This window comes from Epinephelus moara, chromosome 18, assembly GCF_006386435.1.
Source record: "Epinephelus moara isolate mb chromosome 18, YSFRI_EMoa_1.0, whole genome shotgun sequence".
Lineage (NCBI taxonomy): Eukaryota > Metazoa > Chordata > Actinopteri > Perciformes > Serranidae > Epinephelus > Epinephelus moara.
Window position 1 is genome coordinate 23,911,495 of NC_065523.1, and position 25,682 is coordinate 23,937,176.

A 25,682-nucleotide genomic window follows, 5' to 3' on the forward strand; every position below is an offset into this window, starting at 1 on the left:
TATTACCATTTATCAATGCAAATCTGTAATCTGGAGATGTGTTTGCCTTCTCTGGGGCAGATGTAGCAGATGACATATTTCAGTTGAATGACTGGTAAGGGCCTGTTCTCTGCTCTAGAAAGCGCGGGCCCTCCAATTGCTTTCTCTATGGGCCCCCCCATGGGCCCCAGTGCACTGTCTATATTTACGCCCCTGTCCTAGATGCCACTAAATCCTACAGTGTTCCTTTAAGAAAATGTGTAAATCTCACTTGTACTGCATGCAAATCTTTCTTTCGTATACACAAACACACTAACCCTGTAGTCACATGCACACACAGTATTAGAGGTATTCTCTCTGACAGTCATTCTTTCCTCTCCTACTGTCTTTTTTCCTCTCTTCCAATATTGTACTCTATATTTCCTCATCCTGCCGCCCATCATGCAAACTGTGTGGTCTCGCCTTGATGCATTGTTTCCAAACCGTTGCGGCTCTTTTCCTGCACTTAAGCATTCAGGATTTATTCCTGCTCGTTCTGTCTCTCTTTGATGACGATACCATGCCTCTAATGAAAGCCCTTTTGCCAGACGATCATTGAGTGATTTGACTCTGACCTGCCTGGTTAAATAAAGGAGGTTAAATAAAAACAAACACACCGGGCGCACAATGCACACAGATAACAAGCCTTCCTTCAAGCTGTGGCACACGGTGCTGATAGCTTGTAAGATGGATGTGAAGGCCTTGACATGGCGGAGAGGTCAAATAGAAGTTGATTAAATGAATGAAAAAGCCTCATTTGCATTGGTTCTAGAAGTGTACAAGCAAAAACTGTTATTTGAATTTGTTTTCATCTCGTGATCGTCCGGCCTCCTCCATGTTTGTGAGGCTAAAGCCCATCTGAGTGTAATTCAATGCAACATGAGCGCCACTTAACTTTATCCTCCAGAGGAACACGCATCTGCTGTGTTAACAAATTGTTCAAAGCCGCCTAGTCATGCAGCGGTGGAAGGGCCCGGGCCGAGGCTGGATGTGGGCTTGTAAACGTCTGGTTAGCACTGCTTATTGTTCAGAGATGGTGGCTGCGTAGACGACATTACAAGTGTTTGTGTTCGTCACTGCATCTCCCTTTGTCAGATGCATAGTTTTATACCGTTTTATTTACAGTGTAGCGTTTATACACTTGAAATGTCTGAAGTTTGTTGGCATTGTGTGACTAGAATACTATACTGTGCATTAGCGATGGTTGCTCTGTATGGGTGGTCACAAAGTGTGGTTTCTCTCCTGACTAAGATACAGACAGAGATGGGGGGGAAGTTAGGGGTGGGGGTGGATGCCGGTAAGAAGGGGCAGTAACAGCAGTCGATTTCGTCGTACCAGTTGCAGCTCATCAACGCTATCAAGCCAAGACGGTGTCCTCTGTAACAATCTTTTACTTTCTCTTTTCTGTCCAAACTCTCCCAGATGTTGCATGATAGAGCTCAAAGCATGTCTTATACACACACACACACACACACACACACACACATATGACACGCATAGCTATTGTGATTTACTACGCGAATGTGATAGTGATCTTATCTCTTCGTACTCTCTGCCTCACTCTTTTTTCTCCCTCCCTAAGTCTTTCTCCGTCTCTGTTATAGTAAATCTGCTCTGTTCTGTGAGGCTTTTATTGGTTTTCATTGCACAAATCCCTGCTTCGGTCATTAAAGCAGATGATTTAGTGTGGGTGTGTTGGACAGTAAAACAAGCGGTCCACCCGGGACAAAGGGGAAAGGTGAGGCTTAGGCCTGGGGCCGCAGGCAGACTGCGTGCACGATGCTCGGCTGTTAGATCTACATCATGATGCGAGGCAGGGATGCAGAACTTGAATTTGATGTCTTTACTTGAACCGAACTTTTTCAGCCCTGCGAGTCACACAAACCCTGCTGTGTGATTCTTTTTTTCTCCCAAAAGATTGCAATCCGGTTTTGTGTTTCCAAATGTTGTCTTTTTTGGAGATACAAGATGCTCATCCAGCACGAGTGGAATTTCTGCTTTTGAGATACGAGAGAGATCAGCGGAGGCGAGGAGAGTGATAAAGTGGCGTTTTAGATGGACCAGAAAGAGCAAGTATGGACACATAGTCACAGCCGACGAGGTGTGTGTCACAGAGAGATGAGTCAGATCGCTTGGCTCCAGAGACCTACAGGCTGGTAGACAGCGGGACTGATAAACTCTGTTAACTGACTCTGATAAAGCAGAACTGGAAGACACCACGGAGTCAAAACATGCGCGAATGAGGATCGATGAAAGGCGCTCTGTTGAACGCCTCAAGAATGTTTTTGTAGCTCCAGTCGAGCGGGAATGGAAAAAAAACGAAGGTTTGAAGAAGTTGTTTTAGGGTTTATATTTCTCTCTTTATTTTTCTCGTCCCCTCTCTCGAGTCGACCCTCTCGCTCATTTGCACACACGTACTCATGCTTGAAGGAAAAACAAATATTGAACAGTAATGTTTTGTGTCTGTAAATTACTGGGTTTTATGGTTCTAGCATTTCCAATAATCCTGTCTTGGCTGTCCATGAAGGAAAGACTCTCACACACACACGCACACTCAATCATACACATAAGGGCAAGTATGGTCTAAATGGTTTGGATCGTCCAATGTGAGCTTTGGTACAAGGTCAAGCTCTACCATCGTTCAAGGAAACTTTGGCTGAAAATTTGAGCAACATTTGCCAAACATATTCATCAATAAACATCCAGATCATGTGATATCTCAGTTCAGCTGTGGTGCGCTCCAAACTGTCGGCCGTGTTTTGCTCTTTAGCAGTTGAGAGTCCATCCGAGAGTGACCACGGTCTGTTTAGCTGGACAGGATTTTAACAGGGCAGTAAGTCATTCATCGAGCTAGTTATTGGCGGATTGTGTTTTTAGAGTAGACTTTATTGAGTGGTTCAGTGTGTGCGTGGCGGAGCGGCAACAGTTTGCACTTTTCCACAGTAGGAAAAATAGACTAGAGTGCACCTAAGGCTGACATCATCCCCAAATTGTTCCCTATAACAAATCAATGCACAGTGCGGAGTGACTGATTCAGTGGAGCCGAGTCAAAGCTGAACTTATGATCCTGACTTTAAAGCTATGCCTCTGGTATGCAGTATAATTACTGTGCAATGTGTTATATCCACAGCTGATTTAGAGCCTGAAATTTCAATTTTGTGGCTTATTCACTGAATTTAAGTGGATTTATACGGAGGCATTTGTAGGTCAGATACTAATACAGATTATGTGCAATTCAAATGTCCAATAACCACCATATCGGCTGATGTATTATATAATAAATAGTCTTTTCCATTAGTCTTGTTCATTCATCACTGGTTTGATTTTATGACCAGATTTATTAACAGCCTTTCCCACCTTGGCTTCGTGTTATTTTGCAAAAATGACTGTCTTTGCCATTGGTATTGGCTTGCATGTAAACGAGAAAGATTTTAATGGGACTGCTAATGAAACATTTAACCTGAAGAGACAGGTATTTGTTAAGGAAAGGGGTTAGCCGAACGGAAAAGTTGGACATGATTTTCTTCTCTATTTTTTTTTTTTAGCAAACTAAGCTGAAGCTAGGTTTGCACTCAAGGCAAAAGTCATGCAAAAAAAGGGATGTTTCTGGCAACTCTGCGTTGCCAGAAACATATTTCTCCAGACAATTTGTGTGCTGTCAAATGAGAAAAAGCCTCCAGACTCTCAGGGCTTGTTTCACTGTAATTTTTGCAGAATTTATTTGTGGCTTCCTGGCAGAGATTTTGCTGATCAAAGTACATCTGCGAAACACTAATATTGGTGGATGATCCATCAACTGCTAGTTGAGAGTGCAAAACAGGTCGCTGTTTACTGGCTTTCTCCGAAACACCTCTGTCTGTGTTTAGCATTTAAAATGCAACTGTGACAGGAACCGGACTTTCCTCCGGTGACCTGACAGCAGAGTGGGTCGTCGCGGTCGTGACCCTCACCTCTCTTCTTTCTGCCCTCTCTGCCAATGCTTCCTCTCTCTTCTCTTGTCTGAGGCGGTCGTGGCAGCTGATCAGTTCCCAGGCCCCCGCCGACAGGTCATATAATGGTCATCTAGCATGAGCCCTTGATGCTGAACCCCAGGGTTAACGTGGAACGCATCTCTTCCGGGGCTCCGCAGCCGTCAACAAGCAGCCACAGATGCAAATACTTGAACACATGACAATATGACAATGTTCTGTCTAAGCTGTCTTCCTTTTATTAAGTGCATTTGAAATATTTCCCATTGGTACTTTCACACCCTTAGCTGCCTCTCAGTCTGTTTACCCTGACACCCGCATGGCCACCCACATCCTACCTACAACAACCCCACCCCCACCTATGTCTGCCCTTCTGCCCTCCCAGTCCACAGACTTTATAGTCAGTGACCTGACTGTTTTACAGTGTAGCCAGTCTGGACCAGTTTACCACACACTTACAGCCAGCCCTGAGTGTTTGTGAATGTGTGAGATGACATGTAATTTGGAAGATGAGCTTCTAATGTCTCTCATTTATCGGGGATAAGTAGATCCGTGTGTGTTTAATCGGCCTATGTAATCATGTGTTTCACCAGTTGAAGCCCCGGTTTTCTCCCTCCGTGTCTCCTCTTGTAAAAATAAAGATTTTCATTTTTCATGTCAACATGATGCAAAACAGACGCACTGTCCATCATGCGGTCAGACAGCATTGTGTGTTAAGTTGTCTCGAGATGTCTCTAAGTGTCTATTATATTGTGAGGGGTTGTTTTTCTACACATGCATGATATTTAGCAAAGATCTGCTATTTGGCTGACGCAGTAGGACTGTCTTGTAGCGGACTCATTGTTTCCTCCCGCAGAGAGGGATTAACTGTTGATTGGTGCTGCTTGTGTCAGTGTGAAGATGGAGCTGTGCTGACGACAACTTGGAATGGCGATGAAGCGTTGATCTGTTTCTTGAGGACACGAGGGAAATGACTGCTACTTGGCAACTTTGCATGTGGTTATATGTTGAATTGAGAGGGTGTGTGAGAGGGTGGTCAGAGGGGTCACTGCAGCCCTGTTGACACAGGACTCAGTGAGTTTAATTAAATCCCGAGCATGCATACATGTGTGCCACTACATGAATTTGTGTGTGTGTGTGCCGGTTGTAAGGGGCCAGAGAACGGGGCCCGGTGGAGCGAGGAGAGAGAGGAGAGCAGCCGCTTGGCAGCCTATCTGAGAGCCTCGTCACTGGTGCTCAGAGGGGCCACAGCTGGCCCCTCCACCAACAATCCTGGCTTTTCTTCCCCTCTCAGGAACGCAGCGCGTCAACTCTAATTCCCTTCTAATGAACTGGCTACTGAAGGTAGCTAGGCAGGCAGCACATTTATTAAACACACACACACACACACACACACACACACACACACACACACACACACTGGCAACAAAACACACAGACTCAAACACAGTGGAGAAAGTATGTTGCATTTAGGGACATTTCACTGCTCAGCAGGATGACTGTGCAGCTTGACGCCTGCAGCGGATCCTTGAACTCAGCGTGACTTAGAAGCTGCAGTCAGTACCACAACAACCAGAGCTGTGTTTTAGCCTTTAAGACCATAAAAGAACTTACAGTATCCCTGGTGTGCGCATCTTATCTGTTATCATTGTAATTGAGCCACAAAGCTGGGGGTCAGTTAATATCGCCTGTCTGGAAGGTAATCCTGAAAGACCATCTGGATAAGAAAATATTCTAATTATATATGTATTTACATTAAAAAAGATAAAATAATGTGTTTGTATGTTTGTGATAAGGACATATCATTTCAAGCTTGCTTTATTGGAAAATATGGTCACAGTGGTGGAAGATGTATTCAGATCTTTTACTCATGTAGAAGCACTGATACCACACAGTTAAGATACTCCACTAAAAACAAAAGTCCTGCGTTTAGAATCCTACTTAAAGGTCCAGTGTGTAGGATTTAGGGGCATCTATTGGCAAAATTTTATATCCATACTTATGTTTTTATCAGATTATAACTGCCTGAAACTGAAGGCCAAAATACATGGGGCATGGACTCAATGCTTAATGTAGGCCCAGAACGGACAAACCAAACACTGACTCCAGATAGAGCTATTGATGTTTACATGTCGGCAACCGTAATTCTCCTACAACTTGGCACACAGGAGAAGTTTTAGTTCTGCAGCCTCACCACTAGATGCCACTAAATCCGACACACCATACCTTTAAGTAGAAGTATCCAAGCTGTCATATAAATGTAGTTGAGTAAAAAATACAACATTTGCCTCTGATATGTAGTTTAGTAGAAGTATAAAGTTTAGGGCTGCCCCTGACTAAGAATTTTCCTAGTCGACCAGGAGTCATCATTTAGGGCATTAGTCAACTAGATGCCTGCATGTTTATGATAATAATTTAATAATTAAATGATATATTTTGGGCGGGGCATCACAATGGTTTGAGTTCAAGGGGTGAGAAAGAATAGTATCAGTAACATTGTTAACACTGTGCTATATTACAGAGAAATACAAAACCGTACTAATGAACCTTCATTAATATAGGCCTATATTTTATCTACAAGTGCACGTCACACACTGAGCGAGCCGCCTGTTAATGACGCTGTCGGCAAAGCAGTAATGATTGTGCTAAGTGGCTAATGGGCATGTAGCTACTTACATGTTTCAGTCATACGTCATGTTTGTAGTCGACCAATGAAGATGAGTTTACATATCACCTTGGGTTCGTCCTTCACCTTCTCAAAATGATCCCACACTTTGGATTTCCTGCCCGACATGTTATTAACTAGCCTGTGGAAAGCAAGGTCGGACTCTAGGCCCTACTCTTCTGCCTTTTTTGTGCCAGCTTTCAAGAGTGCGGCAGCAGGCTGCCTCTGAATTTCCTTTCCAGTCACCGTATCATAGCCTTTTTAACTGAAATCCTGAGTGCAGAGCTGATCTTCTTCTAGGCGCTGTTTATAAGTGTGTAGGCCTATCGTCTGTGGGGCAGATGTAAAGCTCTGGGTAGCCCTGCACTAAAATGATCAACCTTTCCATATTTACCACAGATTGATATTTACGGAAGAAGGGAAGGATATCTGTCGGCTGTGGTGGTTTGTAAAGTGACTCCTGTCTGCTGAGCATGGCCTCTTCCTGTGTCTGTCCTTTTACATTATATTCCCACATGGTCCATTCACATAGGTTTTGATTTATTTTGACAAGCCGTAGAAGCCTTGAAAGAGTTTAAAAGAGTTTGTTTTGTTTTTTCTGCGACTAAGCCACCAGTCAAATCTTGCCTACTAATGACCTTTCTGGTGGACTAACGTTTGGTCGACTATCGGGGTCGAAGTTGAAGTTCCATAAAATGTATGGTAAATACTCAAGTGAAGTACAAGTACTTTGAATTTATTTACCAGATGAGTTTAAGAGTCTTTGAGGAATCTGGGAATACCTTAAAAACAGTGGTAGGACTTGTTAAACGACCTTCTGGCATTTTGAAAGATTGTCAGAAATGATTATCAGCTCTGTTACTGGAATATAATGATAATACATGATAGGTTAATACTGGGACCAATAACAACCAGGATGTCATTCGTTTTGCTTCCTCAGAAAGAAATAATAGAGCAAGCGAGCCATATTCATACTGGTGAATAAAATCAAGTGAGACAGCGTTAAATTAGGACAGTCAAATGAATTTGAATTTGAGGCTGTGCAGCGTTCAACCATTGTGAGTTGAAGCCATAGCTCCAAGTTGCCCTCGCCGTGACCCTGTGGTTCAGCTTTTGTGGTGCAGGCTTAGGAACTCTGATGCTGCTAATGGAAACATTTATACACATTCAGACAGCACAAGTGCAGAGGTCTGACTGATCTGTGAGTTTGTGAGTTTACAAAGGTGACAAAGTTCATCAGCTGTGATATATTGTTTATTTGCTTTTGGCTCACTTGTGGATTGTTATGCTTCGGAGTTTGAATGGACCAATCATTGCCAAACCATTTGTTTGCTGTTCAGAGGACCTTTTCCATAACCCTCTTCACTCTCATATCTGAAATGATTCCTCTTTTTTCCCCACATATTTGCAGAACTCTAGAAACCAACCCAGGATTTCCCATCCTGGAGACGGTTGTACAGGTCTAGTGTTGTTCCGTTATGAATCCCATTTAATCACCAGTGGATTATTCCGCACCAGTCCTTCCATTGTCGGGGTAATGTGAACACCCATGGCCCTGCAGCATAAGTGTGCATAAAACCATTAGCTGTGTCTAACTCCCTTACACAAAGAGTAATAACACTGGAACAGAGAGTGTGTGTTCTGTCACTGCAAACAATAAAGACAGGAAGTGGGCGGAGTTATCATGAGAATAAGTGGATAATCAGCTGGTCATATGAACTGTCACCATCAGATAGTGATAACGAAAATAATGAAAAAGCATGTGTTTATATGGTCATACTTTTAAATGGGAGATACAGCTGTTTAGTTGCAGGCAGCTGTTCATCATACTGCATATTTTTAGTGATTAATTTCATACTACGGCAGATCTGCCACTTTATTAATCTGCTGCAGGTTGTGTGTATGTGTGGGGGAGAGAAAGTGAGGCCTACAGTGGATGGTTTTAAAGTTTATTTACACTTAACGGTGCACTAAGAGAAAGGATAGGTTTAAATGGTCCGCCTCATGCTCCCATATTGGCCATTCCCTTTTTTGCCAGTAGTGTGCAGTGGTGATCCAAAGGGGTGGCCAGCGGGGGCCACGACCACCCTGATACAGCAGCAATACATGCTGGCCCACCACTGACTGATTATCTCAACAACTATTGGATGGATTGCCATGAAATTTTGTATGGACATTCATGCCCCTGTAAATTAAAACAACCTTAACCTTTTATCCAGCACCATTTTCAGGTCAGAACTTTCCAAAAATGCTTTAGTTTCTGACCAAATACCATCAAACCCAATGACCCATCGGCCTCAGGTGTACTTTGTGTTTAGTGCTATTAAGCAAGTGTTTGCCTGCTAACGTGATAAATTAAGTCTGGTGATCATTATAAACATTACAACTGCTAAACATCAGCGTGTTAGCATTATCATTATGAACATGTTAGCATATTAACATATTACCATTTAGCTAATTTTCAAAGAACAGCTGTGCCTATGAGGCTGAATTCCAGTACAATCCTTACCTTATCTGCAAAATGGCTGCAGAAGCAACAAAAGAAACCTAAAAAAATGTCATTGTCATTTATCATTTTATCTTATTTCATTGTAGTTCCAATGTATTATGGTTCTTTTCTTTATAACAAGCATAAAAAAAGCGCTAGTAGTGTGCTGATATGTTGGTAGCTAACTAACTAATGACAAATTGTTATTGCTGATTTGTGCATGCGTTTAATGGGTTTTTTGTTAGATGCCTGAAAGGTCTGTGGTTAACACAAGCTTAAGAGACTTTGATGTTTTGTACTACGACATAAAATCTGTTAGTAAATGCCCCACTTGAATGAATTTGGAAGGTGTTTTTTGTCTGAAAAAACGCAGTTGCTGAGTCGCGTAGGATCATGGGTAGTGAGTAGATGTGACTTCGCCAGTTCTCGCATATCTTGTAATTAATAGAGTAATAAAAGTCGTCTTAGCGCTATATCTTCGTTGTATTTTATCTTAAAACCACTAAAAAAAAAAAAAGGTTGCCAACAAGTGGCTAAATCGGACCAGACAATGTCATACACAAATGTGGCTTTACAGCGTCATTGTGTTGGTGACCTTAGTTATTCGACTGTGGTGTAGTTCGTTTATAGCTTAACGTTAGCTTTTTACTTCACATTGCTTTACATTCAAAAATTATGGTGGTGTAAATTTGTGAAGAAAAAAAATTCTTAACAAAATGTGTAAGTGTCCCATTGGCTTTTTGAAGAGGGAACAGGGCAACGCTAACCTACACGTAGACCTACAAAAAAACGTTATCACTGGAACACTGCAGGGTTTTTGTTTTTTTTAATTTGATGACTTATTTGGTAGATTGATAGCGTGGAAATTAAGCTGTGAGCGCATCACAAGCATCCATGCTTTTCTATCTCCATCAGACGTTTTGATAATACCATTACTGCCATAGTTACATCTGTTTATATAAACGCCATTGATGACTACTGATGATGTATCAGGGTTTCAAATGGTTGTCCCGTTTCACAGGGGAAGATTTCAACCACTACCCCTTGTAATTCTGCTCTGAGGAGCAAAAATGACAGGGAGGGTTAGAAAATTACAAGTGAGGTTTGGCCTACTGTAAGTACAACCTCACAGAGCTGCTATCATGGCTGTAGACTCCTAATTTTGTTTTTCATTGCTATATAAACAGATATATAGCCAGGAAAAGGTGGATGGATTCAGAAACAAAGGGAATAAATATAGCACCAAGATTTATTCACATTCCTGTGTGTCTCTATCAACACTCTATATTCCAAGAAAAACCTGTGATGAATATTCGTGTCAACCACAGTTTTTAATAAACTATTTTTCCAGGATTCTGGACCATAGCCTCTGATGTCAAAATTTGAGCAATGTAATATCTTAACCCAAAATATTCTTACATAAAGAAGCTTCACCCAAAAAATAAAGAAAGAGCTTTCAATGAATTTGATGTCCAAGTGAGTGTGGGAAAAGTGTACTGACCTAATGTTTATCAGGGTAACCTAACATGCACTCTCACCCTTAAACTCTAAAATCAGTGACTCCAGGCTCCCACCAACACGTCCACTGTTCTTGCTGTGACCCAGCCCGAGTGTCCCTGTGACCCAGTGTGATAATCCAAACATTATTTTATGGCTAAGGTGACTCTAGTTCAGTCTAAAACACTAAGTCACCACAGGCCAGTGGGACAGCACAGACCCGAGCTGGACGAGCTGCAGGCCCGCAGTCTTTGCAGGCAGGAGGCCTGATAAAGTGAGCTGTTTGAGTTCACAGTTCAGCAGACCCTCCACCCTCAGTGATAGTGCTCCTCCACTGACTCACTCCCACTGACTGGGTCTGACATAACCAAGGGGCCGATAAAGACGGAGGGAGGGGTGGATGACGGAGAGGAGAAGGGGGAAGTGAAAATAGAATGAACAGTAAATAAAGCTGAGGTCACACCACATAATTTAAAGTCTAATTATGGCCTCAATTTGAGCATGAAGACTGGTTTCCAATACTGTGGAAAGGCTCCACTGCTGAGATTGATGATTGAAATCTATCACCTTCAGATCGAGGTTAAGGAGGGTCAGAATAATTCAGATAAAAAAAATACTTAAATGGGGTGGGGGTGGGGGTGTTGTTGGCAGAAATGGAATATCATAGAATAAGTATGTTTTCTTTAGTTTATAATCACTTGAAAATAAGAATCACTGTGTTTTTGTTACCTTAGAAAGAGCTGTTTACGTCTACACAGGGAGCAGGTCCTCGTCTACGGAGATTGTTCTGTTGCACCCCCATGTTCCTACAGTAGCCCAGAACATACACTGGCTCTGGATAGGGTCATTTGCATTTTTGCATTGGCCACCACATTCTCACTCCGATCTCGTCACATATTGACGTTTGGTCATGGACTTTCCACGTCCACATACGACGTGAAAGGTACCCTGGGTGCGTTGGTTGTTGACCTTCCTGGGACACCGTGTCAAGTTCTGCCTGTTACATGCATTGTCTTCTTTCAGAATACACTTCTGTTTTCACAGGAAATTTACCATTTACATACAGTCTCTTTCAAAATAAAACCACCATGTCAGTACAACACCGCAAATTGAAATTTTTTTTCGTTCAACAACAAACACACGTGGTTAGTTTTATGAAAAAACAACAGGGTTTGGCTTTTACAGGACACAAACACCACTCTCTCGGGTGAAAGTCATGTTTGTTCGACCCATCCACCACCCCTCCCGCCCGTCCTCGACTTTTGTCGCCTTAAAGGAGCTAAAGGAATAATGTTCATATAACATACTGATCTCACCGACAACAATAGTACGGCCAGAATATTCGCATTTAAAAAACATTTTTACAGTCATGTAAAATCATGTTTATGTTTTGAATTTGTGTTTTGGCCTGTTGTGCCACCCACCGCCGTCTACCAGTCACGCAGTCAGCAGAGTCTCAGCATCAGTTACAGTTACGACTGAGCTACAGCAGCACGGCAAGCAGCATTAGCAGTGTCCCGGTACATAGCATTAGCAGTCTCCTCAGCTGTATCCCGGCAGCCGCGTTAGCAGCAGAGAAGCCGGACTTGCTCGAACGGTCCGCTGGAAAACTGAAGATCAAGAACACGGCAACGCAGCCCTGCCACGGCAGCCGCCCGTGGGCAAACAAATCAGTCTCCAGCGTGCCGCTGTCCAGCAACCTCGAATCTGTAGGGGAGGGGGGCGGACACGACTCGCGGCAGTATTTTGAATTTGAGTGCAGTAACCGTTTTGGCCACATTCTTACATACAGCGCCTTTAACTTGCATCCTTGTCCCGCTGTGTTTCCCCCTGACGCTGCCAGGCACCATTAAACTATAATGGCAACTGGCTGCGTATCATGCCGACGTTAAAGGACACCTTTTTTTGTTGGTTTCTGACGCTGCAAGGCACTGCCCAAGCACCGGATTTCAATGACTTTGGAGTGAGACTGGGCTCAGTTAGCAGCCTCTCAGTAACAAGCCAAACACCATCTGAAAAACACTGATTTGTTTTTACTGGTTTAAATCACCGAGTCCATTTGTTTTGGAGAGGAAGAGACCTCTGTGGATAATTCGGCACCTGGTAAAAACTTCCTGAACAAAGAACACTGAAGGAATTCTACCCAGGAGTTCACGCCAGAGAAGTTTCAGCTGGCTGCAGTCTGCAGTCCTCAGTACTAGATGGCACTAAATCATACACACTGCTCCTTTAAATGATACAAAAAAAGGAAGAAATATCAGCAACTGCTCCAAAAGTGTTAACATGCAATAAATTAGATTTACAATGTGGAGAAAATCAATCAGGATGAAGCAGTTAATTGCAAATCATGTATGATTGCATATCTTTTCATAGCTAGTTAGGGTGTTGACTGTGTGCCCATCTCAGTATAGAGTGACCCTGTGTAAGCCAAAAAAAAAGTCTAAAATTTGAGAAGTAGACAACCAGCTGCTTTGTTTTGGTTTCATATTCCCCGAAGGCCTCCTCTCTCTTTCTTCTCTACTTTCTGGCCAGCTCCTACCTGTCGACTGGAGCTTATTGTGCTTTCTAATGTGTGTTTTTAGCAGCAGGACCGGCCTAGCTAAAGGCCATGATCTCATACGACAGAGAAAGGTCCCTTTGACTGATACTGATCTGGTCATAGCTGCCATAGCTCAACCCATAACCTTATACCTCTGCAGGCTGTTTTCATTAGCTCAACCTATATACTGTATATAATACACTACTGTGTGTGACTGATGCTATCAGTGCATCTGGAGGAATCCATGTGTGCTCACACAAGCGTGCAGTGTGTGTATGTGAGAGTGCATATTCTGTCATGCTTGTAAGCATACATGTACGTGCACAGCATTTTCTCTAAATGCAGTATTTATATCAGTACCTGACTGTGTTTCTGGAAGGATTTTGTGTGTGTGTGTGTGTGTGTGTGTGTGTGTGTGTGTGTGTGTGTGTGTAGCCGTAACTTGATTGCAGTGCCTACTCTTATTGTCCGATGACTGGACATTTTCGCCCAGCTGAACTCTTTCAACTCTGAGGTTTCTCTTCACCACAAACCCAGCTGCAGATGCCCAGTCACGTGCACTCCCCACTTCAAACACACACATACACACACACCATTTCTGCATTTGTCTGTCATCCACATCTCCTTTTGTCTCGCCCTCCATTAGCCAGTTATTCCACTGATTTACACTATCTCTCACATTATCAAACAACAGCAAGTTCTTAGAATCATAATATACCTGGGCTGACTCAGACCCTTTCACACACACACACACACACACACACACAGATGCACATTAAAGTAATATACCCATCATATCTGCTGGTGCTGAAGGCTGCTGTCATGAGCAGAAGGTCATTTTATGATGTGTCTGTGTGAGAGGAGCGGTGTGAGGCGATGGCAGATGAGGCAGGAGGCAGGCTCTCTCCGCTCTCTGTTTTGTGTAAACTCTGATAGGAGCAGAGTGCCAGTGACAGACTGAATCCAGGGGGATTTTTTGGAGCATCGGGCGGTGTTGAGATGTTAGTGGGTGCAGATAGGCCTGAGAGTGCGAGAGTGGGCTGCGCTAAATCATTCAAGGAGGAGTTTTTTAAGCTGGTATTGTGGATGTCTTTCCTTCAACGTTATATAACACTATATGATATCTAATTAACGTGTGTGTGTGTGCGTGTGTGTGGTTAAACCTGTCCTAGTCACACACCCAACGTGGAAAAGGGCTTATGTCTGGATTAGTGTGTCAGGCTGGATTTGGTACTACACACACACTTGTGTTTACAGCCTCTCCTCTAAGAGCATGAATGAGGCCTGTAATAGTTTTTCTTTTCATTCATGATCAGCCCATGTGATCGAGATCTGCCTAACACGCCCGCTCGCTCCCACACTTCACCCTGCATGACTGTAACTGCAACCTCTTATTAATGCACATGCACATACATGTTTAAGCTGTGTTATTAGCACGTGTATGTTTGTGTGCTTGTGTGTCTGCGGGCGTAAATATGCGCACGCATGCGTGTATGTTTTTTCCCGTGTGGGAAAATGAGCTGGTGGTGAGGTGGAGCATGAAAGCGATAGTAAACAGAGGCCATTATCAGTGATAAAGCTCCACTCCTATTATGTGGCTGTTTGACTTGTTGTACGTTTACTGTGAGAAAACCAGAGATAAGGACGCAGAGAGAGTGAAGGCAATTTGGACGCACTGATTTGGGATTGGAGGCACAAAGACATCACGCGAGGTGGTAGTGTTGTTGAATACTAGAGGAAAGAGTGAGGGAGGGAGAGGAAGACAGGCAGCGGAGAGGGGTGTGGGAATGGAGGTGTTTAGGGACTCCCTGTGGACTGACTCTGACATGGGAACACACACTCGCCCTAACGAAGCGTGGCCGCCCCTTGCTGACTTCATAGGCCTGGGACAGAGGGAGGGATGTCAGAGAGAGGAGGAGGTACAGGTCTGAGACGGATCCATTTTGTTGATACATCATGGACAAAATGGTATGGATGAAAAATACAGATGATGACCTGTAAGGTGGAGCAGGGGAAACAAGGAAAGAGGCCTTCTGATAACAAGTCAGCTGTCATGTGGGTTAAATACCTTGGTTGGAGCAAAACATTCGCATGACATTCAGTAACAGTATTCTCTATTCAATCTCCAGTGCTCTCAGCAGGTTAAAACAATTCATGAACTAAAAGTCAGTCACACTGCCAACTGTAGCATTTTGCTTTTGTGTTTTGCCACAGATTTTTTTGGCATCTACTGTGTTTTTTTTTATTTTATTTTACCTTTTTTAACCAGGAAGTCCCATTGAGATTGAAAATCTCTTTTACAAGAGAGATCTTTCTGCCTAAATACACTTCATAGCCACTTTTCATGTCGCTGTATATAGTATTTTGTACTTTTTATTTCTAATTTTTCAATACTTTAGTTTAATAGTAGGCAATCATCATTTCTATGATCTTCAGGTTTTTTTAAGTTCCCTATTCATACAAATTTATATAGATATCTACCATGTGTCTATTTTCTTTTATTTCACTTTCCATTTGTGGGATCAATAAAGGTTTTCTTAAAGGGATATTTTGACAATTTTCAACCAGGTCTGTGTCACTGCAGATGTGGGGAGTATGTGCAGATAACCGGCCATTGTTCTTTTATATATATATATATATATATATATATATGTATGTATATGTATATACTCAATTTTTGTTAGTTTCTACGAAAAGAAAAAAGCAGACAAAACCAATAACATCAGGCAGGGACATCATAGGTAAATGTGAAATGCCCAACATCCAGCAAAACGGAAAATAAGAAGAAGCAAGGTGACACTGTAGTACCACTGACAACAGGTCCTTTAAGATCACAAAGGTCCTTATGATCCTTAATTTTGATTCCTGGAATCCAGGGTGGAAATCGTCCACTCATGTATGAGCTGTCATCCATCTTGTATGTCTAAATACTAAGGGGATAAAACAAAATTCACCAAACAAAATAAACACACAAATAAACAAGATTTCCATGTTTTCCAATATTCTTCACATTTTTAAGCGGCATGTCTCAGGGAAAAAGTCAGCTGTTCCATAACATAAATGTCCTTAACTATTTCTATCCATTCAGAGGTTGTTGGAGACTCTTTACTCAACCATTTCCTCCTTATTGCTTTTTTAAAACCTGCTAGAAGTATTTGGGATAAATATTTGTCCTGCTTTGTTGGCCCAGTTGGCATATTTCCCAAATACATTACACTGAAGTTAAAATCCAGCTCTAAACTCCTCATTGATCTGACCTCTGTAACCACATCTACCCAGGAACTCCCCACCTGTGAGGTAAGCAAAAATCAGCCGGATGACATGAAACCATAGACTGTATAAAAAGCATGAAGCACGTCAGAGATGAGGAATTTCATGTCATCCAGCGGATTTTGTCTGGTGAATGGGGCGGGGAGCCCCGGGAGCTGGCGTCACAGGGGGAAGCCAAACAGTGTCCATCTGCACACATTTTCCCACACTGCAGTGACACAGACCTGGTTAAAAATTGTCCAAATATGCCTTTAAGATTACATTCATTGATCCCACAAATGGAAATTGATACATAGTAGATATTCTATATAGATATATAGTATGAATGGGCAACTTAGAAAACTAGAAGATTATTGCAATGATGATTGTCTACTATAAAATGAACTAAAATTGGCAAAGTATCCCTTTAAGACTCTTTCTAACCTTTCCAAATAAAGGAAGAATAAAAGAGACCTTTTACCCACATACAGTATACAAGGTATTCTTTATTTTTTGGAAACCATTTCTTCTTGGCAGGCTGGCTTACCAAAAACTTTTACGCCTTCCCAGTCATGACCAGCATTCAGTTGTTTCTCTGTCTGCCGTTACTGCAAAACTGCCAAGGGCCAAATTACCTCCAAAAATGTAACACAAGACTCAACTGAAAATAATACCAAGATTCTCGTCACCGTAGTTTGGAAAACATATGTGCGCGCAACAAAAGGATGTGAGCTATTACGACCACAGACTCGTGGCAGCCAGATTTTAGTGACAGAATGATCCTGACCTCGTGTAGCTTTGTTGAAAATCTTCCTCTGTTTTCATACGGATACAATGCTGACACACAGTCACACTGTCTCTGTCACTCTCGTACGCAGCGCAAACCATTGCGTGTCACCATGTGCAGTTGCTTAAGATACCCAACCTAAGTCTGTCATTATATTGTCATACATGGAGCATTACATCACCAGTCTGTCACTCTCAGTCGATTTGTGGAGACAGCCGAGTGGCGTTCCTCTAGAATAGCACCATTACACAAGGTCGTCATCATAAGCCAATCACTGGAACTGCCTCCCCACTTCAATCGGCCTATCTGTGGCCTGTGATGTGGAGTGGTCACATCAGCCACCACTCTGTCCTCTTCCTGTCTGGAAAACAACACAGCGTGCTGACTGTTGCTCTCATTGATAAAGCGAGGGGGTAAGAAGGAGAGAATGAGAGATTTGTCAGCTGTGCCTGTTTGTGCACGTATGCCTCTTTCTAAGCCGTGATTTCCTGTTTGGATTGTTTACTACAGTACTTTCCTTATTGAGTTTAAAGCTCATTCAGTTTCCTCATCCCTCAATCTTCTTACTTCAAATCATGAGAGGAGGCAGGTGACTGCGGCCTTGTTTAGGCCTGCGTGGGCTGCGGTCTGAGGCTAGGGCTGCAACAATTTATTAAAGTTTTCAGCTATTGAATTAACAGCCAACTGATCTGATAATTGATTATTGGTTTGAGTAATTCTTAAAGAAAAGTTAGTAGTTTCTTTACTCATCTGTTACAATAAACTGAATATCTTTGGGGTTGTGGACAAAACAAGACATTTGAGGACGTCATATTGACCTTTGAGAGACAGTAATAAACATTTTACACCATTTTCTGACAATTTAGAGACTAAACAACTGATTGATTAATTGAGAAAATAACCGACAGATTAATCGACAATTAAAATAATGGTTAGCTGCAGCCCTCTTCGAGGTATAGCTGGATTGACAGAAAATTAATAAGCAACTATTTTGCTAATAAATTAATCATTTCCCTTAAAGATTTAAATAAAAATGTTTAAATAAAGGTCAAATGAATGGAAAAATATATAAAGATTTGTTGTTTTTCATAGTCAGTGTGATAGTAAAGTGAATATCTTTGGGTTTTGGACAATTTTTCGGAAAAAACAAGGTTGGAGACGTCGACTTTGGCTGTAGGAAACTAGGATCTGTCCTTTTGTTGACTAAAATGCATCAGTTGATTTTTGAAATTCGTATTAGATTAAGCAGTAATGAAAATAGTAATTAAATCATAGTTTAAAAAATTAAAAATGTAGAATCATTAGTTGCAGCTCTTGTCCAATCCCGCCTTGAGTGTCTGTTTTTCTTTGCCTACTTCACAATTTTTCCATCTTTAAAGATATTCCCAGGAATGGCAATTGATGGGATTTTTGTGACATCAGTGCCATTATTGATTCTGCTTATCAGTTTGATTCTTTATTGATTCTCTTACTGATTTCTGATCACCTTTCTGTGTGGTAAATAGTAGGCCTACACAGGTTTTCAGTGTCAACCTTCATCATCTAAAACTGATGAACAGCAATTGCTTTCATTTAGTTTTTATAGTCAAAGAAGAAATCAGCTGAGCCTGCCTGTGTGGCACTAATGTTATTATAACAGGATATTTACCCTCTCTAAGGGACGTGCTGCTCGGTTAGTAAGCACTGTGTCAAATAGTGAAGTAATAATAATAATAGCACATTCCTGGCGTTTCCACCCTGACTCAAAATTACAAGCAGCACTGTTGTCATCTTTCTTCGTGAAACTGAGGCCAAGCTTTGGATCATTCCCTCCTCTCTGCCATGACTCTTTCTAGTTGTACGTTTCCAGCAGCGTAGAGGCATGAGTTTGATGTCATTGTTTTGCAATGCGCAACTTTTAGAAAAACATGTCGGCATTGATTAAAGGAATAGCTAAGCTCGGAGGCACGCAATGCTGATGAATCAGGCAATTTGGAACCTGTTTTTAACTGGAACCAGTTCCCGAGTCCCTTTCCTACGTATTCATTGTGAGTTTTATGCTGTATTTGTCTTTGATAATAAAAATTTTTCTGCCTTTATTGTGCAGGTTAAAAGCACCAAGCAGTAGAAATCAGTGAATGTGACTGAGTCAGACTCTGCGTTTGTTTAACAGAGTTTTTTTTTCTGACTGCAGATAAAGATCAGTGAGAGAAATCACAGCGCAGCCGTATGTGCTGACCTGATAATAATACGTTAACACTTTTTCCCTAAAATTGAGCGATTTGCTCCATCTAGTGGCGCCTTTATGAAACTTCAACCTGCAGAACCTGTGACTACGGATGGCTTACTGAATGGGTCTAGGGGCCCAAAGTGTCAAGGGAATGTCACCCAAATGAAAGCGCACCACAAAGACACTCATAAAGACCACAAAGAGATGCAAAAAGACACAAAACAGCTACAAAAAAGGGCAAAACAACCACAATGTCTGTGTGTCTTTCTCCTGTGTAGGAGAAGTGGGGGGCCTCTCTGTGCCTAGGTGCCCATTGTCTCATAATCCATGTATCCCTGTAATATATTTAAATGTAATAGTAAATGTACTGCATCAGTGTGCTGTTTCTGAGCATGATTTGAATGTCTCTTTCCCTCTCTGGTCTCTCTGCTTTCAGGATGATGATCCCTCTGTTTGATGATGACACTGGTCTGCTCGCACTGGCCGGCATGGTGAGATAGATTTTTATTAGTGTTATCTGTCAGGAGGAAACTTTGAGGAAGAGTTTTTGGCTGAAAAGTTTTATGTCATGTACTTTAAAGGTCAACGGTCATTAGTACAATAAGTATTTAACTTCTGTGCTGATAATCTTGTTCAGACAGGTGATAAACTGTCTCTGATTCACTACACTGTATGACTGAATGATGCTCTCTCTCACACAGGGAGACACCGTGATCGATTGCTTCGAAGTGTCCAACTCTGAGCCGTTCCTCACGCAAGGTAAAGTCATCCTTTAATTGTCTGGTCAGATTATTACATCTCTCCCTCCTAGTATCTGATCCTTTTCTTTCTGTTTTTCTTTTCTCTACATTTTACCTCCATAGTGAGCCACTGTCTGACGGACTTCTCAACACGAGGAGTCGCCATGGTACCCAAGCATGTGTTGGATATCATGTCCTGCGAAGTGATGCGCGTGCTTCAGCTGACAGACAGCTGCATTGTGCCGATCAGCTATCAAGTCCCTCGCAAGGTGTGTATGCGCGCAGACACTGCTGGCACCCCAACATGTACAGCAGATTCATCTAGAGCTGGGTATGGATCAAAGTACTGATACCTTGACCTTGACTTTGATACCGGTTCCTGAACAGTACTTTTTTCTATCTGCGTTTACACATTGCTCACAGTAGTTAGCAGCTTAACATGGTGTTTTTCCTGTTTGCCCCTGTGATGTTAGACAGCCAGTCACCAATGTTATTAGATGAAAATTTGGTGCCAATTGACAAAGCATTTTTCAATACTCGATAGTATCAAAGCAATCTGGTCTGTGCCTTTAACTGTTAAAGTTCAGCACCCAGTCCTAGGTTCATAACCTCTGCAGCTAATGTACATCTCTGCACTGGTATTGCATGTTTTCCAGCATTCAGGCAGCGAGTTCCATGATGATCTTTACCCAGATACAGTGGGCACAACTCCAGCCATGTCTGCTGAGGAGTGGTGGAACGGAGGGAACAAGCAGGTAAAGGATCTCTACTCTCAGTAAGTTTATCTGTCCTTCACACTGTAGGGATGCCTCACACTATCAGCTCTGTGTCCTCAGGTGGAGAAAGTCAGCCTCCACCCAGACAAACAGCCCAAACCAAAGGCTCCAGCTGCAAAGCAGACACCTGCTAAGAAGGAGCTGACCAGTGGGGGGAGCAAGGAGGTAGAAAATGTTTTAGTATGACTTGGTGTTGCATCTGACCATTAAGATTACACTGGCTATCCATTAGAAGTAATTGTACAAGTGGATATTCTTGGTGCAATCCTAAATGTGGTGTAGTTGAAATTTTTAACATCCAGCCACTGTTCTACAGGATCCAGCACGTGGCTGCTCCACCTCCAGTAGTCCTCTGACCACTCCCAGCAGCAGCGCTGCCCCGTCCCGCTCTCCCTCCTCCACCTCTGGCCTCTCCTCAGGCTTCCTCCCAAGCCCCAGTCCCAGCCAGAGCGCCAAGGCCATCCAGAACATGCTGGGTATACACACAGCACACACACTCACACACACTTGAAATCTCTCATTCTGCATTATGGTGTTCTTTAGCGTCAAAGCTGTTGATTTAGGATTATCTCTGATCCAGGGCCGACCTCCAAGTTCCGTCATATCCAGGGCGCAGTGATGCACCGGGACACACACATCACCAACCTGAAGGGCCTCAACCTGACTACACCAGGTGAGAGCGACGGCTTCTGTGTCAACCGCGAACGAGTGGCAGTGCCTCTGTCCATCTCTGGGGGCCAGATCGCCGTCTTTGAGGTAAGGCAGCTGCTTGGGATTAAATTAAAAACTGTGGTCGGCCTAATGTTGAGGGTTTCTTTTTTCCCTTGTACTTAAATGCTTTAGAAATCAGACTCTAGTGTACTGTACATGAGTGCGTGACTGATTGTATTCCCCTCCTCAGCGCTCTCAGCCTGGCAGGCTTCCAGACACAGCCCTGCCCACCATCCAAAACTCTGTCAATGTGGTCGACTTCTCTTGGGACCCCTTTGACACACACCGGCTTGCTGTGGGTGAGTGAATGCACGTTCTGTGTCAGCGTGAGAATCTGTAGCTGTATGTTGTGCCGTCTGTGTGTGCTGATATGTGCAGGAGTGTGATTTGACATGCCGTCTCTCTGTCTGTGCTAGCTGGTGATGATGCAAAGATCCGGGTGTGGCAGGTGCCAAAGGGAGGGCTGACAGAGACCCTGACTGAGCCTGAGTTCATCTTGCAAGGTACGATTCCACCCTCAGTTCAGTTTAGGAAAAGGTTTTTGACTGACAAGCCTGGCACACACAACAGGAGAAGTTAAAGTTAACTGACAGCTGCTGTGACCCCTCGTAGGCCACACGGAGAAGATTTACTCGATCAAGTTCCACCCTCTGGCCAGCGGACTCCTGGTGTCTTCATCCTACGATCTCACAGTCAGACTGTGGAACCTGGAGAGCGAAGAACAGGTCAAAATCCTCACCGGACATCAGGAGCAGGTGGGTGACCAAGATATAGACTGTTTGCACAGCACTTTGGACATTTGGATATGTTTGCTTAAACATACTGGTGTTAACGAAGCAAACTGTCCATTTTACAAGTCTCTAAGTTTTCTTCTTCTTCGTCTTTCTTGTCTCTTGTTGTGGATTGTATTCAGATCTTTGGCATGGCCTGGAGCCCAGATGGTAAGCTCTTGGCCACAGTGTGCAAAGACGGGAAAGTTCGCATCTATGATCCCCGCAAGTCCACTGCACCTGTGCAGGTATGTACAGCACATTGGGAAATATGGGAAGATGCAATTAAAAAAAGATGAGCTTTGTCTTTTTATTTTGACACTTAGATTTCATTAGGTCCTTTTTGTCAAAAGCAATAATACAGAACATCAAGAACATTGCCAGGAATTATGACATTCATCATATCCAGATAGTAGACATACTCTGTTATGGGTTATAGGCTGGGGGTCCAAACAGGGTCCTCCAAATATATCATCCATTTTGTACATCTTGCAATGTAAAAAGAATTTCAAAGTCTTCGTTGGAAAGTCCGTCTTTCCAGCTTTGCACACCGAGTCCGTGTCAATAGTGTGTTACTGTTTTGTAAAAGCAATAAGATGCCTGTGTGATAATACACAGTGAGTTTGAATATGTGAGAGGATTGTCAGACAGGAAGCAGTTCATTACAGTGTTGTTTGATCAGTTAAATAAGTTTCTTTTTGTTTCATTCACACATTAAATCTTCAATTACATGTCTTACTTTTTTTTTAGGAGGGTCCAGGTCCTGAGGGCCACAGGGGAGCTCGTGTGGTGTGGGTGTGTGAGGGCAAGTACCTGCTGGTGTCAGGATTTGACAGGTACTGAGCATGGGAAAGATTTTTTTTCTCAAAGTGTCATAAAGTAGGAGAAAAATGTATGTATAGAAATATATATATAATATACACAGATCAGCCAGAACATTAAAACCACTGACAGATGACATGAACAATACTGACCATGTCGTTACAACGCCATGCTCTGCTGGGAAACCTCTGGTCCTGGCATTCATGTGGATGCCACTCGAGGCACTTCACTCATCCAAACACCGCTGCTGACCAAGTTCCCCCCCATAGAAATGGCCCGAGGAACATGGCAAAGCGTGCAAGGCATCAACCTGGCCTCCAAATTCCCCCGATCCCAATATGATCGAGCATCCGCGGGATGTGCCAGTACCCAACCGACAGGTCTCAAAGGATCCACCACCAACCCCCAGGTGCCAGACTCCAAAGCACAGCCCCAGAGGTCCCATGTCCATGCCTCGACATGTCAGAGCCGAGTCCGATTCAAAAAGGCCCCACTGTGGATCAGGGGTACCTCTGGGGTACTGGCACGGCCCACGAATACTCAATCAGATTGGGATCTGGGGAATTTGGAAGCCAGGTCGATGCGTTGAGCTCTGTGTCAAGTGGTATCCACATGAATGCCAGTAGCCAAAAGTTTCTCAGCAGAACAAACCACTGCTTTTATATATGGCCTCTACAGTGTTATCAGAGCAGCAGCAGGTCAGTCAAAAGAAAAGTTCACAGCTGACTCTTTCTTGTCGTCCTTCTGCAGTCGCAGTGAGAGAGGACTCTACCTGTACTCTGCTGACTCCCTGTCCTCTGGAACCGTAGCCACCGCCTCTATAGACATCTCCCCCTCTACTCTCATCCCTTTCTACGACCCCGACACCAGTGTGGTCATCCTCTCTGCAAAAGTGAGCCAATTAAAAATCAAACTATCGTTGCATATAAGATACATTTGAAAATCAAAACTGAGAACAACGTAAGAATTAGATGAAACCTGCATGTGTCATTTTTGTTCCAGGGTGATACCAGAGCCCACGTTTATGAGGTTTGCCCTGAAGATCCGTATTTTGTTGAGTGCAGCAGCTTTAACACCTCTGAGCCTCATAAGGTACTGAGCTGACAGCTTCTGTTGTCGTATTTTAATTGATGTGTCACTAAAGCCTGTGACATGTTTGTGATGCTGTATGTGCTTTTATTTGCTAAACTCAGACACTTCCTGATTGTTTCCTGTCCGCAGGGCTTCGCCTTTCTGCCCAAGACAGAGTGCAACGTGCGGGATGTGGAGATAGCAGTGGGAGTAATACTCACCAAGACAACCATAGAGCCGGTGGCCTTCAGAGTGCCACGGGTCAAGGTGAGCCAACTGCACCACCCAGTGGACTTCATGTGCATGCTTTCCTTCCTACTGGTTATTTCTAGGAAACTAGTGCAGAGCCTGTTCAATCATGCCTGTTGAGAACGGCTGATTGATCGGCCTGTGGTACAGCTGTTGCAGCTTTCTTGAGAGATGCACATAGGACCAACATCACTCGACAGTCTGCTTCTTTGGGTCCCAAACAGGCTTTGACGTAACAAAGCAGATCCCTGAAGCTCCACCCCGGCTGCTGCACTGAAGCACAGAGTTAGTTTGTTCACTCAAAGTTTACTTATACTGAACGTGTGGCGTCTCCAAATCACCCCAATTTAGACAATGCACGTCCTTGGGTCCCCGGTAATACACCCGCCAAGTGTGAAGTAGATCGGACGAACGGTTCTCCAATCAGACAGAGATTCTTTGCTCTGTAATGAGATGGTTGTTGCTTTAACTGTATAAAGTATTAATAACTCTATGTGTAACTCTGTGTCTCCAGAAAGAGTTTTTCCAGGACGATGTGTACACAGACACCGCAGTCTGGTGGGAACCGGCACTGACTGCCTCTGCCTGGCTGTCTGGCTCCAACGGCCAGCACAAAAAGATCAGCCTGAAACCTAAAGACATGACGCCAGGTGTGGACACAGACGTTATGAATACACACCATGTGACTTTGCCTGACACAGCTCTTGCTCCAAATGATGATGCTAACTTCTACAATCTACATGCCAGTGTTGGATATGACCTTGTATGTGTTTGTTTGTGACGCTGTGTGTGCTTTAACTCTTAGTGAGCGAGGCCCCCAAAGAGGCTCCAGTCAGGAAATACCTGCCCTCATCTGTTTACCTGGAGGAGAAGACTGATGAACAGAAGAAAGAGGAGGTGAGGATGAGCTGCATCGCGTGTGTCGGCCATCTTTTGTACATAAATTCACTTCAAAATCATCATGTACATGTTACTTAAGAAAAGTTGCCGTGTTTATGTACTGAGTATGTGTATGTGCGTCCCAGCTGCTCAGTGCCATGGTGGCTAAGTTGGGGAACATGGACGACCCGCTGCCGCAGGAGTCCTTCGAGGGGGTCGACGAGGACGAGTGGGTGAGTGAATG

The 25,682-nt window shown here is 43.3% G+C and overlaps 1 protein-coding gene across 1 annotated transcript in view; it reads left to right on the plus strand.

Moving 5' to 3' along the window:
* The window catches only part of coro7 (coronin 7), a 156,335-nt gene that overhangs the window by 127,402 nt on the left and 3,251 nt on the right, over positions 1–25,682 (plus strand). Inside the window, exons 10-27 of the mRNA XM_050069936.1 lie at positions 19,857–19,911; positions 20,122–20,179; positions 20,284–20,429; positions 20,817–20,915; positions 20,997–21,101; positions 21,253–21,412; positions 21,517–21,692; positions 21,838–21,946; positions 22,064–22,150; positions 22,260–22,402; positions 22,561–22,665; positions 23,168–23,253; positions 23,990–24,131; positions 24,242–24,331; positions 24,461–24,577; positions 25,074–25,209; positions 25,365–25,456; positions 25,585–25,671. Of these exons, the coding sequence (XP_049925893.1) occupies positions 19,857–19,911; positions 20,122–20,179; positions 20,284–20,429; positions 20,817–20,915; positions 20,997–21,101; positions 21,253–21,412; positions 21,517–21,692; positions 21,838–21,946; positions 22,064–22,150; positions 22,260–22,402; positions 22,561–22,665; positions 23,168–23,253; positions 23,990–24,131; positions 24,242–24,331; positions 24,461–24,577; positions 25,074–25,209; positions 25,365–25,456; positions 25,585–25,671 (1,993 nt within the window). The remainder of the gene's footprint in view (positions 1–19,856; positions 19,912–20,121; positions 20,180–20,283; positions 20,430–20,816; positions 20,916–20,996; positions 21,102–21,252; positions 21,413–21,516; positions 21,693–21,837; positions 21,947–22,063; positions 22,151–22,259; positions 22,403–22,560; positions 22,666–23,167; positions 23,254–23,989; positions 24,132–24,241; positions 24,332–24,460; positions 24,578–25,073; positions 25,210–25,364; positions 25,457–25,584; positions 25,672–25,682) is intronic.